The sequence below is a fragment of the Mercenaria mercenaria genome, chromosome 8 (assembly GCF_021730395.1).
Source record: "Mercenaria mercenaria strain notata chromosome 8, MADL_Memer_1, whole genome shotgun sequence".
Lineage (NCBI taxonomy): Eukaryota > Metazoa > Mollusca > Bivalvia > Venerida > Veneridae > Mercenaria > Mercenaria mercenaria.
Genome location: NC_069368.1, coordinates 46,281,177 through 46,299,999, shown reverse-complemented (window position 1 = coordinate 46,299,999; position 18,823 = coordinate 46,281,177). Strand labels below are relative to the sequence as shown.

Below are 18,823 nucleotides of genomic sequence, written 5' to 3'. Positions count from 1 at the left end.
TGTCAAACTGCCGCATGACGTCCGGTTCATTACTCCTCCAGGTAAATAAAGTCCAGCATATTTTTATCAAAATATTTAAATGACATGAAAACAATCATGGCCTTCTTGTCTAATTTACCACTGTTCATCATTCAGATGCTTCAGTATTTAACCACTTTGGTTAACGTCCTCATGGTTCAATTCCTGCAAATCAGAACTCTGAACCGTGATAAACTAGACGACAAACCACTCGAATGCCTTGATTATTTGATAAAAGTAACACAAGAAACTTTGAATGAGTCAATAACATAGATCAACAAAGCAACATGACATACCGTTCCACTGTGTAATATATATGTGTACCATACCTGGAGATTTGGCAAGAGAATTATCAAAGCAGGAGTAGTTGATCAACATGTACGCCATCAGGAAGAAATTGGAGATAATTGGTGCTATAGCATTCAGGTCTCCTGTTAAAAGTAAATATAGACAAAAATAGTAAATTATCATTTACTCAAACCATTTAAATACATTTTTACTCACATTCTATATGCCGTCTACAAACAGTCTCTATACAAAGTATATTAATATGTTCTTTTACAAACTGAAACAGAACAGAGAACTTTTGTGTAAATGAAAATAACTTTAACATACTCTTAGATGAAGAGTTAGTAAATAAAGTGCGCTCACCAATAAGAATAAAAGCTAAACCAATCACATAAGCTAATACATAAGCACGTCTAGGGTTTTCACTTGTCCCATATCCTTTAGCAAAGAACTGAACTTTTGGAAATATTTTATCTTTACATACAGCCTGAAAAAAAGGAAATAAAAGACTCTGATACAAATATAGCAATTTTTACACACTTTTGTTTTTTACCAAAAACTAAACACTTAGTTATAAAATATATATCCCCAGTATATATAAATTTTTTCTAATCCATAAATTTAAAAGTGGTTTAGTTTAATCATATTTCTTTGCATATATATATATATATATATATATATATATATATATATATAACTTTACTATACCGTAGAAGTGGGCAGATATACGTTTCATCATTAGATTCAATCCGTAAAGGACCGTAGAAGTGGGCAGATGTACCCGTAAAAGTGGGCAGACTAACGGTACTGGAATTGAAAAGAATCTGCCCAGATTTACGGGCTTGGTGATTTATATATATATATATATATATATATATATATATAAAAATTGTAATCACATACATACATCAAGCATACATAAAGACGCCAATGCGAACATACAAAAGGGTTGAGCCAGAAGTTATAACTGTTACAATGTTATTGGAGACCCTCTTTTAAAGGTGGTGTTAAATATGCAAAAAACTAACGTGTTACAAAAATTCTTACACTTCAAATAAGATGCGACTGCAACTTCTCAGTATGAACTGCAGTAAGCAACACAAAAAAATAAGTGGTACCGTACCTGAAAGACTTTTGGGGCAGACACAAGACTTGCGAGAGCAGAAGACAATGTTGCTGAGAAAATGCCAGCTGTAATAAGAGGACCGAATCCTGACATCATCTCCATCACCTGAAATAAAAACTCATCAAAATGTATGCTCTACCATTAACTTACTATGACATGTTTTTTCCAATATAATCATCCCATTCACCATTTATCATGCTGGACACGACTGATTCTGCCTCTGCGACCAGTGTAGGTCATGTTCGCCATTCAGTCAGTATCATTTTGGTAAGCACCCCTTTTGATAGTTAATGGTACTGTCCAAATTGAAAGATGGAAAAGTTCATTATAGAAATTTAGTCAGGTAAGCATTAAATGAATTTCCATATTCATCACCAGCATTTCATATATTGTGTTGTTTTCCCATCGAAGGTATGGACTGTGTGAAAGTAGTTTTAATGTCAGAACTGGCATTTCTACTTCTACTGCCAGTCTTACCTGACAGTAATTCATGAGTCCATTCTTACCTTATCCTGCAGCCTTACCTATAATTATTAATGAGTCTGTACATGCACCCTCTTGCAGTGTCATCTGATAGATATTCATGATCCATTACTTATACTCTCCTGCAATCTTATCTGCTTGCTAATAGTCTTAGCTGACAGTTATTAACAAGTCCATAACTGCACTTTCTTGCAGTCTTACCTGACAGTTATTCATGAGTCCACAACTGCAATTTCTTGCAGTCATACCTGACAGTTACTCATGAGTCCATAACTGCACTTTCCTGCAGTCTTACCTGACAGTTATTCTTGAGTCCATAACTGCACTTTCCCGCAGTCTTACCTGACAGTTATTCATGAGTCCACAACTGCAATTTCTTGCAGTCATACCTGACAGTTACTCATGAGTCCATAACTGCACTTTCCTGCAGTCTTACCTGACAGTTATTCATGAGTCCATAACTGCACTTTCCTGAAGTCTTTCCTGACAGTTATTCTTGAGTCCATAACTGCACTTTCCTGCAGTCTTACCTGACAATTATTCTTGAGTCCATAACTGCACTTTCCTGAAGTCTTTCCTGACAGTTATTAATGGGTCCATAACTGCACTTTCCTGCAGTCTTACTTGACAGTTTTTAATGGGTCCATAACTGCACTTTCCTGCATTCTTACCTGACAGTTATTCATGAGTCCATAACTGCACTTTCCTGAAGTCTTTCCTGACAGTTATTAACAAATCCATAACTGCACTTTCTTGCAGTCTTACCTGACAGTTATTCATGAGTCCACAACTGCAATTTCTTGCAGTCATACCTGACAGTTACTCATGAGTCCATAACTGCACTTTCCTGCAGTCTTACCTGACAGTTATTCTTGAGTCCATAACTGCACTTTCCCGCAGTCTTACCTGACAGTTATTCTTGAGTCCATAACTGCACTTTCCTGCAGTCTTACCTGACAGTTATTCTTGAGTCCATAACTGCACTTTCCTGAAGTCTTTCCTGACAGTTATTAATGGGTCCATAACTGCACTTTCCTGCAGTCTTACTTGACAGTTATTAATGGGTCCATAACTGCACTTTCCTGCATTCTTACCTGACAGTTATTCTTGAGTCCATAACTGCACCTTCCTGAAGTCTTTCCTGACAGTTATTCATGAGTCCATAACTGCACTTTCCTGAAGTCTTTCCTGACAGTTATTAATGGGTCCATAACTGCACTTTCCCGCAGTCTTACCTGACAGTTATTCTTGAGTCCATAACTGCACTTTCCTGAAGTCTTTCCTGACAGTTATTCATGAGTCCATAACTGCACTTTCCTGAAGTCTTTCCTGACAGTTATTAATGGGTCCATAACTGCACTTTCCTGCAGTCTTACCTGACAGTTATTCATGAGTCCATAACTGCACTTTCCTGAAGTCTTACCTGACAGTTATTAATGGGTCCATAACTGCACTTTCCTGCAGTCTTACCTGACAGTTATTAATGGGTCCATAACTGCACTTTCCTGCAATCTTACCTTAAAGTTATTCATGTGTCCATAACTGCACTTTCCTGCAGTCTTATTGGACAGTTATTAATGGGTCCATAATTGCACCCTCCTTCAGCCTCATCTGATGCAGTCGTACCTGACAGTTATTAAAATAAGTCTATACCAAGTCTTGCACTCTCCTGCAATCTTACCTGATAATCATTCAAGAGTCCATACTTGCACCCTCCCTCCGCAGACAGACTGCAATTCTGTATATTTTCAAAAGTATACTGTAGTTTAGCGACAGTCATAGATGGTGTAGAGTTTAACACTGAGGACATTGTTGATGAGGTTTCTGATGAGTTTACTGCATCTATTGCCATGGCAACCAGTGGTCCAGTGGCATCCCTCACAATACAGCTGCCCAGTATCCAGACAACAACAATGTAAGATACTGTTGATATTGCTATGGCAGTAAATGTTCCTAATGGAATGTCCTTCTGAGGATTCTGTAACAAAAATCTCTTTCATGTAAATTTTTACGTATTACTAAATCTTTATAAACCATTCTCAACTCTGCCTTTAACTTGAATCATAACATTTGATTTTTATTAATTCAAAGACCATCCGTTATGTGCCACTGGCGAAAATATTACATACAGTGCTCACACAATGAAATCAATTTCTATCCTCTACAGAAACATTCTCACAACTATAAATTCTGAGAAAACGAAAAACATTCATCCCTCATTGTTTCATATAGAAATGATGAAAAAAAAATCTATAAATCTGTAAATTTCTTTTGCAATGCAATCTTCATATACTGTAAAATCATTTAATTTCATGGTTTTGGTCAAAATGGCAATTTCGTGGGGATATGAATTTGTGAATTTCAACTTTTGAACACATGAATGGGAATTTTACTTGTTCATTGGGATTATATTTCGAGGATTGTCTCAATCATGAAATCCACGATAATTAGTCCCCCACAAATATTAATGATTTCACAGTATGCAGAATTAAGTATTGACTGACCTTTAAATCTCCTGAGATGTTGGCTCCTGCAAGTATCCCGGTGGCAGCAGGAAAAAATATTGAGAACACAGAAAAAAATCCTTCCCCATCCCGGAAGTTTGGTGAGAAATTGTCAACAAATACATCCCCTGTAGAAAAAAAAGATTCAGTACAGAATTATTTACCTTTAAGTTAATATTTTTTTCATCTATTCAGGTGATATGTGAACTGTTAACAAGAATTTTCTATAATATCAAACACACTTCCTATCAAATCACCATAGAAAACAAATGCCTCACATGGGGAACCAACTCCCCATCAATCACATCAATCCGTAGATCTGTACTCTCCTTTCCAAGCTAAGTGGGTGGGTGTACCCCTAAACATAAAACTTATTTTAAAGCCCGAATTTCCGTGTGTAAAGGTAACTTTTAGAACATCAGATTCTAGTTGAATTAAATATAGAAATCAACTTAAACGCAAAGAAAACATTGTGGATCCCAAGTTATTTACATCCAAACTATCACCTGATGACATTTCCATGTTTTTGGAGAAAACATAAATCTTATTCCAGACCTTTAGAGTGACTTTAATTGGAAAAATATAATTAAATTAATCTAATGTCTTACCTCTATACCCTGTAAACCCTTTAGATAATTTAGCCTCTGATGGTGGAATAAATGTTCCAATCACAAAGTTTAACATTGCAATGAGTAAAACACCTAACAATATCACCTGAGCCTGAAACAAACAGGAAAACAATTCATTAGTATCTCTGTCGGGCTTACTCAAATCTACAGGATTCAAGATATTACCTTCACATAAACATGTTTTTGTATGTCTATAAGTTTATCTCATCACATTTTTTTTGCTGTGTTTAGCATCCAACCAACACAATTATAGGTCATAATTGGTGACTTTCCAGCTTTGATGGTAGAGGACGACCCCAGGTGCCCTTCTGTGCATTATTTCATCATGAGCGGGCACCTGACCTTCTATAAGCTAGGTGAATGGCTTCCTCACATGAAGAAATCAACGCCCCTTGTGGGGCTCAAACCTACATTGGTGAGGGGCAAATAATTTGAAACTGGCGACCTTAACCACAGGGCCATGGAGGCCCCTCGCATCACATTTATTAATAAAATGGCAGTGTTATCTAGATTTATATGGCCGGCATTATGATAACAGCATATAATGTTGAGAAAGATTATTTTTTGGTGCACCTTGCAGTAATGACAAGGTTGTATAATTATGTAGTAGATCATTTCATCTTTCTGTTCTAGTTGGATCCTAGATCTTACATTATGCTTTAGAAAAATGAAACTGGGAACCAGATCATGGTTCTGATTAAAAGAAATACAAAATTGGGATAAGCAAAGAGACAGGGAAGCAGAACCAAAATTTAAGGCTAAAAAACAATATGAGCCATGCCATGGGAAAACCAACATAGTGGGTGTGCGACCAGCATGGATCCAGACCAGCCTGCGCATCCGCGCAGTCTGGTCAGGATCCATACTGTTCGCTATTAGTTTCTCCAATTCCAATAGGCTTTAAAAGCGAACAGCATGGAGCCTGACCAGACTGCGCGGATGCGCAGGCTGGTCTGGATCCATGCTGGTCGCATACCCACTATGTTGGTTTTCTCATGGCACGGCTCAATTATGTCTCCCCCACCTAAGGTGGAGACATAACTATAACACCCAAAACTTAAGAAAGCAGCAGAAAGCATCAACATACACAGGTGAGAAAACATACAGAAGGCTGCTACGATGGCTTTTAGTTTTACTTGGTATTTTTTTGTTTTATATGTGGATATATGGTCATATAACTGAAAAATTAAAATGCAAAAAATAATAGATAATTAACTTACTGCATTTTGTTTACTCAATGATGCATGTTATAAAACAGACGTATCAGTATAAACCCTCACATCCACCACTTCAAGTCTTGGATGTGAAAACTGCTGCTCATATAGGCTTATATTTAAAGCAAAATATTCTCATATCCAATATACCTATACAAATCATTTATTTTCTACCTCAAAGCATGAAAAAAGCATGCATAATCACTACAAACTGATTAATATCTTTAAACTTAATGGTCAATGACTTGAAAAGAAAAAAAAATGTACAGATCAAATGAAGAAATGTCCTAGGCATATAGTGACATTTTTACATTAGTGAAATTTATCAACAAATAGTGCTTTTTTTAAGTAAAAAACCATATAATTTCACATGAAATACATTAAGCTTTTGGTGGAAAGAGAACAATCTCTGCTGCCTATATATATGCATCAAAGTATGTGACTAATATCTAGAAATATGATAAGATTAAAGAAAACAATTTTAGGCCTATTACATACATGACGGTGTTGCAAATTACTTTTCTATTGCATGAAAGGATTAAGGTTAACTAACTGTGTTCACACAACTATTTCAAACTATAGAAAGGTTGTCTCCCTTGAGTAAAGAGGCCCAATAATAGGCCTACATAAAATGCATTAAACTGCCAGTTGATTAGGAAGTATTTAAGCTTGCTAAAGTTTCATGGCAATTTTTGAATATTTTGACATTCAATTTGTTACTGACTGTAATTTGATAGCACCACTATTATTTATGAGGGCAACATTAATAGCAAAACAAATTTATATAATTGCATTATTTATATATTGGTAGGTGTTGTTAATTTAATTTTCAAAAAGTGTAATCTATCTGTTTCTTTTCTTGAGATAAAATGACTTGTGTTCTCTGAAAGATTTAATAAAACTGTATTTTGTATAACTAACATAGTATTGTAAATGCATCCACTTTTCACCTGAACTGTCAACAAGTAACATTCATGCACACAGTCATTGTAAAATAACAGGAAAAAATCTGCCAAAAATCCCACCCCATCAGTCTTCTCAATGCTTTGATTTATTAGCAGGAACTAGGATCCAACTCTAGACTTCCTACTTCAAACTAGCACTTACTCTAGCCTCCCACTCCATTCCTATTATTGCTATAGCAAGTAGCAAACTTATTGTTATAAAACCTATAATTCTGATGTCATTCTCCTCGTCCACCATCAGTGCATTGTGGGCCTGAAATAGATGATGGATACAATCAGTCAAAAATATAATCAAATTATAATACAGTTCATCAGGTGCAAACCATCATTAATTGGAAATTAATTGCATCAAACACTCTCAATGGAATTGTGAAATTATTACAAAATGAGGTGAAAGTCAGGATACCGGTATATGTCTGGAACATTTCAGAATCATTCAATGAGTTCCCAGTTCCCCAGAGCAATTAGACTAGCAAAATCCGCAAAATTCCTTCATATATCACCATACAATATTTGAGCCGTGCCATGAGAAAACCAACATAGTGGGTGTGCGACCAGCATGGATCCAGACCAGCATGCACATCCGCGCAGTCTGGTCAGGATCCATGCTGTTCGCTAATAGTTTCTCCAATTCCAATAGGATTTAAAAGCGAACAGCATGGAGCCTGACCAGACTGCGCGGATGCGCAGGCTGGTATGGATCCATGCTGGTCGCACACCCACTATGTTGGTTTTCTCATGGCGCTGCTCATTTACATACAGGATTATTATCTATACTGATTCCTATCAAAGTTACCTCAATGGTAGGTAAAACATGATAAATTTCTATCAGCAAGTTGTTGGTTCAACTTTGAGCTAGTCATATGAGCCGTGCCATGGGAAAACCAACATAGTGGGTGTGCGACCAGCATGGATCCAGACCAGCCTGCGCATCCGCGCAGTCTGGTCAGGCTCCATGCTGTTCGCTTTTAAAGCCTATTGGAATTGGAGAAACTGTTAGCGAACAGCATGGATCCTGACCAGACTGCGTGGATACACAGGCTGGTCTGGATCCATGCTGGTCGCACACCCACTATGTTGGTTTTCCCATGGCACGGCTCATATATTCCCTGCAATGACTGACTGATGATTCTTGACTAGGAGATGTCACTTACAAGTAAAAAAAAACATGTTAAAACTGGGAAGGAATTCTGGAAAGCAGATATTCAAGTGACCAAGTTTTTATATAAAAGTCTTTTTTTTCTCTATTCCTGCTAAAATATTCTATGATCTGATGTGCTATAAAGTGCCCAGGCCCCTGAAAGGAGCTTAAAGATATTGGCAAATAGATAGATAGAACATATTGATACCTATTTTCTTTTTAGACAAATAATTTTATGCGTACAATGTCTGATTTCACGTAGATAGCTAAATGTCCCCAGGAAGTATAGACAATTGATACATGTATTTAAATAAAGAAAACTAGCTATACTAATTTGCCATAGGGAACTTCATGTCTACCTTTAAAATTTACTTTTAATTTGTTTTGTTTTTTCAATTTCTGTTTTCAATAGACAATAAACTGTCCCTCTTGTAAAATCACCTTCATAAAAGATAAAATTTCTCCCAATGAATGTGAAGAAGCATTTATCACACATTATAAGATACCACAAATAAACATTCTTGTTGATGTGCAAATGAATGACAATACAGACAAATTTATTCTGTTCAAATTTTAAAATCACAAAATTATGTATAGAAGTGTATTCATGCATTCCCATAATGGATCGATTTTAAACTTAGGTGACTAATAGCTTTTCAAATTGATTTCTCAGAGATTTCTCAAAAAAGTTGATTTTTTATCATGAGGTTAAAAGTTAATATTTTTTTCTTAATCATGCTAACCAAATTGCTGAAATAAGATAACATACAATGTGGCTCCACTGCACAGTAACAATCCTCCCGTTTGTAATTGTGAAAAGGCACATTTTTTTTTATTTTTGACAAGATTATGTAAATCACGTTTTTTACATTAATTTATGAAGAAAATTATATATTTCAGTTTGCAATTCTTCAAGGATTAAATGATGGTAGAGATTTTTACATATAGTATTAAAATCATAAACCCTAGTGCACCACCAACAAGCTGCATAAGAAAAGGAGCTGTCAGCATTTCCATGACGCAGCTATCACCAGTTTCAAAACGTATATTTTTACTGATAAAACTTATTTTGACAAATAAAAAATGTAGTGCTGTGTAAGCGTATTTTTACTGCAGGTCAACTGTAATTTTGTTGAAATATTACAAAAACTGTGGTGTCAGGAGCTCTTCCCTTGATTCGGACATTTGCATGTTTCGTCATCATTCTGTCTGTATTCCAACTACATTTCAATGAATACACATACTACAAAACTTATCGTAAATGCAAATGGTCTACGTGTGTATGATTCTAACACAGGCAAAACACAACCTCTGCTGAAATATTCCAGTATTTTTAAAAGTGGTGGCCCTATTGCATAGGTAATGGTGTGTGTGTGTGTTCGGGTTTAACGTCTTTCTCAACAATTTTTCAGTCATATGAACGACGATGTCTACTTGTAGCAAGCACAATGCTCAACTTTATAGTGCTGCCTCACTGGAATATCACGCCGTAGACACATGACATGATACCCCACCCAGTCACATTATACTCACACCGGGCTGACCAGTCCTAGTACTATCCTCTAAATGCTGAGCGCCAAGCGAGGAAGCTACTAGTACCATTTTTTACGTCTTTGGTATGACGCTGCCAGGGATCGAACCCACGACCTTCCGCACTCGAAGCAGACGCTCTACCACTAGGCTACCGAGGCGGTGTGCATAGGCCCTGTGGTGTATATTAAGTGACCAGAAATAAGTAGTTTCATTTATGAGCAATGTGATATTCTTTCTGGGATTGTCATTTACCTTTGTATTTTTGGTAAAGGGTGAGGTGAAAGACAGGAGATGAAAGGGAATTTGGGTGTGTCCCATTAAGAACTTTGTATTAAAGTGTTTGCAAACTAAAAGTAGTTACTGATATATCATTTAAAAGAAAAAATTATACAGATATTTGTCATTCAACAATGACTTTAACTCAAAGGTAAATATCACCTGCTGTAAGTTTTCAAAATATCTTAATTTTGAATTCATTTTTAAGAAACAATTTTGGTGGGGTATTTGCCATGAAAAAATAATTTCTAAAAAAAAAAATATTTTCCGCTGAAATTATGATTTTGCATGATTTTTACAATGGGAAAACTACATTCTTTGGCTACAAAACTGACAATCTGTCAATATCTAAGAAATTTTAAAAATCAAAAACGCTCTTCTACCGACCTCAAAATTTTTTAACCTTTAGCCTGCTGGTGGCAAGTGATTCTGCCTTTGCGACCAGTGCAGACCAAGATCAGATCATGGTCTGCACTGTTCGCTATTCAGTTACTAAATTTTCAGTGAACACCCCTTCAAATTATAAATGGTTTCGCAAATTGAATGATGGACCAGTCCATTTTAGAAATTTAGCGGGCTAAAGCTTAAATGATGTATAGTTTATATTTAGATCATGCAACGTAAAACCACAATTCACGATAAATCCTATTACAGATTAGATGGATCAAAGAGTAGCTAAAAAATACTGAAGATACTGAATTACTGATGAACTGAATTAATTTGTAATCTGTCTGAATTTTTCATTATTCATTACAAATTCATCGCCTCTTTATTACCTCATAATTAAGGAAAACATAGAATGATGTATCAGGTACAAAACTGTCTTTCACCAATACTTAACAGCAAAAACACTGCAACTGATTGCACACCGACACCTGACTCACTTGTGAGAATCCATAAACATTAAATTTGATGTTCTTTCTATAAAAAAATCCCCAAAACATGGAAAAAATCCCTCTGATACTTACTAGTAAGAGATCGCGAACTGTTTCTGCGAATCCCACAACATACATGGCTACAGCAACAGCATTAGCAACAGAGAATATCATACCAATAGCACCACCATACTCTGGCCCAAGGCTTCGAGAGATCATAAAATATGCACCACCTGTAAATATACATAAAAATATCTGATATATCATTCAAGTTTATACCACTTGTAACATCATTTACAATTTGAACTGTTATATTTTCTGATTTATTATGTCGTAGCTAAAGTCGCTACAATGTACTTCGTTTTAAAAGAACATTAGTTTAGACGAGAAACTTCTCACATCTAATTACTTGATGCGAAAAAAGTATCTGATCTTGTTCTGTCACGATTATTTTTTAAATCTACTGAATATAAATAATGTATGGCACTACTGAAAATAGAAAAGTTTCTTACACAAAAAATATATAATGTAACTGATTGCTTGCTGCCACTTACCTTAAAATATCTGTAAGTTACTCAAATGGATCCATGAATAAATTTATTTACTTTGTTGGGTTTAACGTCACATCAACACAATTATAGGTCATATGGCCACTTTCCAGCTCTGATAGTGGAGGAAGACCAAAGGTGCCCCTCTGTGCATCATTTCATAACAAGCGGGCACCTGGGTAGAACCACCAACCTTCCGTGAGCCAACTGAATAGCTTCCTCACATGATGAATTCAACGCCCCGAGTGAGGCTAGAACCAACATTGATGAGGGGCAAGTGATTTGAAGTCAGCAATCTTAACCAGTTGGCCACGGAGGCCCCCTCCATAAAATAAAAGAAGTTTTTGCATACCATTTGTCTGCCCTGGTTCCCTGGGAGAACCTCTAGCAAATTTCACTTGACATTTAAGGTTTCAGCAAATCAGCAGTGGTTTGCCACGGTTTTAAGTATAAACACTTTCACTACACGGTAATGACTTACCTCTACTTCAATAAGTTGCAAATCCTCCCTTTAATGACCCATTTAAACTTAGCGCAGGGTTATTAAAGTTACTAAATAATGATTTACCTCCCTTTTACATATCCAAAGAAATATAACTTTAATATAAGATACACATGAATAATTTACCTCCCTTTAAAACAATACAGAGAGTACAGCCACAACATACATTGTAACAAAATAGAGCTATCACTGTGGAGAGTAACCTTCATATTGTCTTGCAAGGCAAACAATGGATGCTACTTTTGAAGGTTTAAAAGATATGTACCAAAAAAAAAGAAATGAAGCTTTTTGACCTTCAGCCTCAAAATGTGATCTTGACCTTGGACCTTCTGACCTAGCTAGGTGGTGCAGTGACCTCATTGTTAAATGATGGCGATCATTTAAAAGATGTCATTAAAAATTCATTATATTGTTTTACCAATATGCCTGGAGAGAAATTAAGCCTAGCAGTTGTTACTGAGATACCCAGCTTGACAGTAAGTTACACACAAAACATATTTTCTGTGGTAAACAGCACAATGTTAAGAGAAGACATTTTTGGCAACTCACTCAGTTTTTTTGTCAGATAAGTGGAGCTGATATAGATCTTGTTCTATGTACATGCAGAATCTTGGAATAGGTTTATTAAATGAACACAATGGTGAATGTTAACTGTTTCAGAACCTGTATCCGGACAGGACCAGTTTCTGGGCACGTATAATAACAGCTTCCTTTGAGCATATTCTCACAATTGTTTCATCTGGATCATTTGTATGTTTGTTCTTCATGTCTATAACAATCCACTGTTTCACAAGTCTGTATAATGTTTATGATGATACCTCGATTGTGTTTACAATACAATTTTTGGTCTTAAAGGTGGATAATCAGATTTTGACCATGTAATGGATTTGTTCGAAACTTTAGCATCTAATCATTTACACTCATTTATGTTCACTTAACACTTAATAAATATAAGATTTTCACTGGAGGTATTTTTAAAATTTCATTTTCCTATCCTGGTTGCCCAACCAAGATAGAGTTATTTTATCATAAGTATAAATTTGATAAACATACTTTGCCTAAGGAAATGTATAAATATTAGACATATTGTAATATATTTGTAAAATATTTGCATTAAAAATTATGTATTTAGATGGAATTCATTAGAAACGCAAGTTTGAAAAATTATTATTACCTCCCTTTGCCTATCTTGGTTGCGCAACCAAGATAGATTGGAAATAAATGAATTCAGAAGCTACACACAGCTTTAAAACTTGCATTTTGGTTCAGATTGTTCAATAGTTGATATGTCTATCAAATGCAAATGTAAAACTAGACATTGTATTGAAATAAAAAGAAATACCCAGCTTTTTATATACTTTCATATTAAAGGGGAGTAATTACAAAATTTTATAAAAATAATAAAATATACATTTCAAATAGGAATCTATCTCTGTAATCGGTCTTTTTGTTCCTTAAATAATTCTCTACCAGAATATACAAAAAGTAAAAAATGTCATTAAATGGTGATCAACTTTGATTGACCACCTTTAACGGGGGCATGAAAATAGCACTGAGCATGCGCAGTAGTTTTAACTTGCCAAAGTGCCAAGTGGGGAAGAAATAATTAAACTGCATAATAATTATTGATTATCTGCTGATAACATGTGTTACTTTTAATTTCTCGGATATACTTGCATAGAATGCAGGGCTGTTTTTTGCACTAATTTTATTTTATATCTATTTGAATTATCAAGAATTTGTGTTAGAAGAAATTGGAGTTTTTGAGAGTAAGCCTCTCTTTGCTTTCATAGCTGCTGTTGAAAGTCAGGTTATCATTCATGTGCATTGTTAGAGAGATTAATGACAAAATAAATGTGTAAAAATAGTTTAATTGCCTATTTCGATATCAAAATAACAGCAAACAGGCAAACTAACAGTCAAACTAAGATACATGTTTTATACTAAAACAAAATAATAAATAACTTACCTCCCTTTACTATACCATTTGTACATATAGCTGACATTGATAAAGAAGTTATCACAGTGACTACGGTAGACAGAAGTACTACAAGTGTGGCAAGCCCGGTTCCAGCCTGCCCTGTTACCCAGGACAGGCGCAGAAATAACATCACACCCCATATATTCAACAGACATCTTATCTGAAATATAAAAATTAATTTTGCACATTTAGATATAGTCTGGTAAGCAAAATTAATTATGTGAAAACAAGAAATTAAGGTTCTGGGGTTAAAAATCTGCATTTGGAGACCATGGCAGTCCCTGAAAGCAACTCTGTCATTGGTCAATTTCAAATTTAAGCTCATAAGCAGCTAATCATATGCTGGTATTTTAAACTTGGGTCCTGGTACAGATCGATCTACCATACGACCATGCAAGTTTCATATTCTGAAAAGATTATTGAAATATACAAAAACTTCTATGACCAAAAGCATCAATTCACAGGTTAATATAATTTTAGTTTTGCAGAAAAGGCCATTTAGTATTTGCTTGACTCTAATCATATATAACAGTCAAGAGCATTACATCGAAAAAAGTAACTTTTATAGCAGCTTCTTCTTAAAAGATAACAATGTTAATATATGGCTGCCGTGTGTCTTCCGGCCATAATGGCACACCTTGTTCAATGATGGCCATTATAAGTACCACTGTGACTATGTCAGGGAACCATTCAGTCCCAATTGACAAGTATATAATAATAGTTATGTCACAGAAATTAGACATTGACTAAATCAGGAAAAATGATATATGAAAAAGCTCAGTAGAAAAAGTAGCAAAAGATGGATGATTTTGGACAGATTATATTATCACCATTATGTTTGTTATTCTGTCTGCATGACAAACGTGATGGATTAGTCTGCACCTGTCACGCCTCCACCTAAAATATAGGTACTTCTATGCATATAATTAAAATAAATTGAGCCGTGCCATGGGAAAACCAACATAGTGGGTTTGCGACCAGCGTTTTTTTTCACCAAAATATTCGGCGAAATTCGGCCCCATTCCCCCCTCAAAATAGTATATTTTTTTCCCCTTTCCGATGCCTAAAATTCCCCTCTGAAAATAAAAAAAAATTCCAATCAATTAAATCATAATTCACTAGTTTATTTTATTTATTTTCATATAGAAAACAGTTCACCGCGGTTTTTCGCGTTTTGTTTACATCGACACCGGTTGGAGTAACTTCCCTTGATAAATCAGAATCATCGAAGCGCTTTATTATTCTGCACAACAACGCTGTTGAATGTTAGTCTGTAAATGATTTGCATTCTGTTTGTTTGGCCGGGTAGTGTTGAGTTTTCCATCTTCTAGTCAGTCAGGGTTTGATTTTATGCTTTGGGAAGGGACTAGTCCAATGCATACATTGTTTTTTACAGTTTGTTTTTATTGTGACAGGTCAAATGTAACAGTGACTGCAAATGTCAGACTTTGACAGAAATAAAAAAACAGCCACTCACCGATTTGTTTAAGAAGGGACCTAATGTCTGTTGTAAATTTTGGTAGTCTATTGGATGTCTTATCCTCCACATTTGAAAAATTTATTTGGTTATCTGGTATTGATATGCTACATTTTGTTATATGTCATGTCAGATGCTCTTATGGGCCCTGAATTTATCAATAAACTTGAAACTATAGTTTATTTCAACACAAATGAAAATTCCCCTTTTCTTAGTTTTACGTTGAATTTTTCCCCCTCCAAAGGGCACCGACCCCCTTCCCCCAAAACTGAAAAAAATCACTGGCGACCAGCATGAATCCAGACCAGCCTGCGCATCCACGCAGTCTGGTCAGGATCCATGCTGTTCGCTAACAGTTTCTCCAATTCCAATAGGCTTTAAAAGCGAACAGCATGGAGCCTGACCAGACTGCGCGGATGCGCAGGCTGGTCTGGATCCATACTGGTCGCAAACCCACTATGTTGGTATTCCCATGGCACGGCTCAAATGTTGTTTTCTTGCAATCCCACTGACATGAACTCAGCATCAGTAATATATATGTTTTGTATTATAAGTAGGAAAATGAATTTTTATGTCCACTTTTTTTTAATATTTATTTAAAAATTTGAAGCAATTATCATTTACATCTATTGTACTGCAAGTTATCTACATCCCCCTCTGGTACTGCCATTTCCTACATCTCTTGTATTATCAATTATCAACATCACTGTTACTGCCAATTATTTATATCACTACATTTCTCATACTGCCATCTACATCTTTTGTAATGACAATTTTCTGTATCTCTTTTACAACCAAATATCAACATAATGTTTCCTGCCAAATATCTGTATCACTGGCTCAGCCAATTATTAATATATCTGGTACTGCCAATTATCTACAGCACTGGTACTGCTAATTATCAATATATCTGGTATTGCCAATTATCTACAGCACTGGTACTGCCAATTATCAATATATCTGGTATTGCCAATTATCTACAGCACTGGTACTGCCAATTATCAATACATCTGGTATTGCCAATTATCTACAGCACTGGTACTGCCAATTATCAATATATCTGGCATTGCCAATTATCTACAGCACTGGTACTGCCAATTATCAATATATCTGGTATTGCCAATTATCTACAGCACTGGTACTGCCAATTATCAATATATCTGGCATTGCCAATTATCTACAGCACTGGTACTCATTGATACAATTGTTTAAGTAAACTGGCAGCCAATTAACTTAAACAATTGTATTGCAAATTAAATACATTACTGGCTATGCCAATAATCTACATCACTGTTACTTTTTATCATCTACATCACTGACAATACAAATTTTTGACAGAAATGTTAATGCAAATGACTTCCCATTTTTTACAATATTCTCTTTAATGTACATAAGAACAAATTAACCACTTTTCAAATGAATTTTCATTTACATGACATGTTAAACTACAACTTTATTTAAAATCTAGTTCATAAAACTGTCAGCAGCATCTTACTTAAACACTGGTAGCATTGTTCTTTTCCAAAGTTGTTTTCATTTTTGAGAAAAAAAAACACTGAATAATTTAAGTAGGATGGGCCCAATATATTTTTTTCTTATAATTATTCAAGGTTTACATCACAGTCAACCTCAGCAAGAATGTTTACTGGTACAGTGTCACTTACCTAGGTCAAAACTGAAACTACCAACAAAGTCTAAATTCTTAAAGATATATCAGACCCAAATTCATATTTGAAAATATAAATATTGTCACTTCATTGCTATATCTTATCACATAACTTATGTGTGTATAAACTGCACTGTGTGTAAGGATTAAAATGGAATTGGTACACACCAAATACATTTAAAGCTAAACAATGTAAAAATGTGCTGTTTCACTAAAACCTGGAAGTCTTTTTACTGAATTGCTGTTATGCATGACATATAATTATTAATGTAATCCTTTACTTCCTAGACACATTCCATTTTTACATATTTCAGTTTTTATTTTGTAAATATACTTAAATAAGTATGTTTTAACTGCATATCAAAATGTGTAGACAATGCCGCTGAAGCAAATCAATCACATCTTCACTGGTGACTGTACGCTCAGGCCTTAAATTAGTCTATACCTAAATTAGTAGACTGGGTCTTATTTAGACAATGAAAACTTCAAAGTTGCAGCTTAATTTATCATTCAGAAAATATCCAAACCAGGCTGTCTGAGCACTTACAATGAAAATGGAGAATGATTACTTTTACCTGTCCTAAAGAATTATGAACCAAATGAATGCAAATAGTGCCAAATGCCAGTGTTCACAAAGACCACTTCAAAAACAGACATCACAAGTGGTACCCTAAAACTTGCCAAGAAATTGTGTAGAAAGGGCTAATTCTAAGTACTTTAAGTGGATTGCTTCTTGTTAGAACAATCTTCCATATTACAGAGTCTATAAAGTATTGTTTATAAATAAATGCTTGATTTTTTATCAAACATTAATTTTGAGACCTTGGTCTACAATAGAATGATAGAGAAAGAATAAGGAAAAGCTAACACGTGATAAAAAAGAATATTTCCACATTTAATTTATTAAACTCTTGAATAAAATTAATAAATTACTCAGCAGAGCCTCAATTTATTATCTTATCCAACTTCTTAGATAAATTCAATATGAAACAACACTTGTGTAGTAGCCTCTATTAAATTTTATTCTATGACCGCAAGAATGATAAAATCAAAAATAGAAATGTCTCTGTAGTACAGACACCAATAAGCCATCTAATTTTCTTCTGAACTAACAGCATTACAGATAAAACAGGCAGCAAATGAACTCAAGCTTCTAGCTATGGGCTTATTTCCGGTCACTGAATTGTCTTATTCTGGTTGCTAGGTTACATATCAGTATATATAACACCTTTTTTTGTGTGGAAAAGGTCAGACATTTCTTCTTGTACGGTTTCACAAAGACAAAACCATTGCAACATTCATTTTTATGATTTCCCTGTTTACTCAAAATTCTTAAAGCTGATCCAAGATAAAAGACTTTGTTAAAGTCAATGGCAAAATTGCATGACTAGAAACAAAATCAGTCATACATCATTTCATAGGGGACTTCTGGTTTTGTATTCTATCAATACATACAAACCCGCAAGTACCCCAGAGTTTAAAGTCTTTTCTAAAACTGTTGTCTGTTCCTGTTTCTATTTCATCTTGCAGAAAATTTCATCAGCAGCTATAGTTATCAAATTGATTAAATATCTTTTAAATATGGACAGTTTTGAGG

The 18,823-nt window shown here is 34.9% G+C and overlaps 1 protein-coding gene across 4 annotated transcripts in view; it reads right to left on the bottom strand.

Moving 5' to 3' along the window:
- The window catches only part of LOC123565369 (solute carrier family 12 member 3-like), a 108,101-nt gene that overhangs the window by 42,752 nt on the left and 46,526 nt on the right, over positions 1 to 18,823 (bottom strand). For all 4 annotated transcript variants that reach the window (XM_053549881.1, XM_053549882.1, XM_053549883.1 and 1 more), the window contains exons 3-11: positions 14,072 to 14,243; positions 11,146 to 11,285; positions 7,370 to 7,480; positions 5,028 to 5,139; positions 4,420 to 4,547; positions 3,597 to 3,893; positions 1,430 to 1,537; positions 670 to 793; positions 348 to 449 (exon numbers count right to left, since the gene is read on the bottom strand). In XM_053549881.1, the coding sequence (XP_053405856.1) occupies positions 348 to 449; positions 670 to 793; positions 1,430 to 1,537; positions 3,597 to 3,893; positions 4,420 to 4,547; positions 5,028 to 5,139; positions 7,370 to 7,480; positions 11,146 to 11,285; positions 14,072 to 14,243 (1,294 nt within the window). The remainder of the gene's footprint in view (positions 1 to 347; positions 450 to 669; positions 794 to 1,429; positions 1,538 to 3,596; positions 3,894 to 4,419; positions 4,548 to 5,027; positions 5,140 to 7,369; positions 7,481 to 11,145; positions 11,286 to 14,071; positions 14,244 to 18,823) is intronic.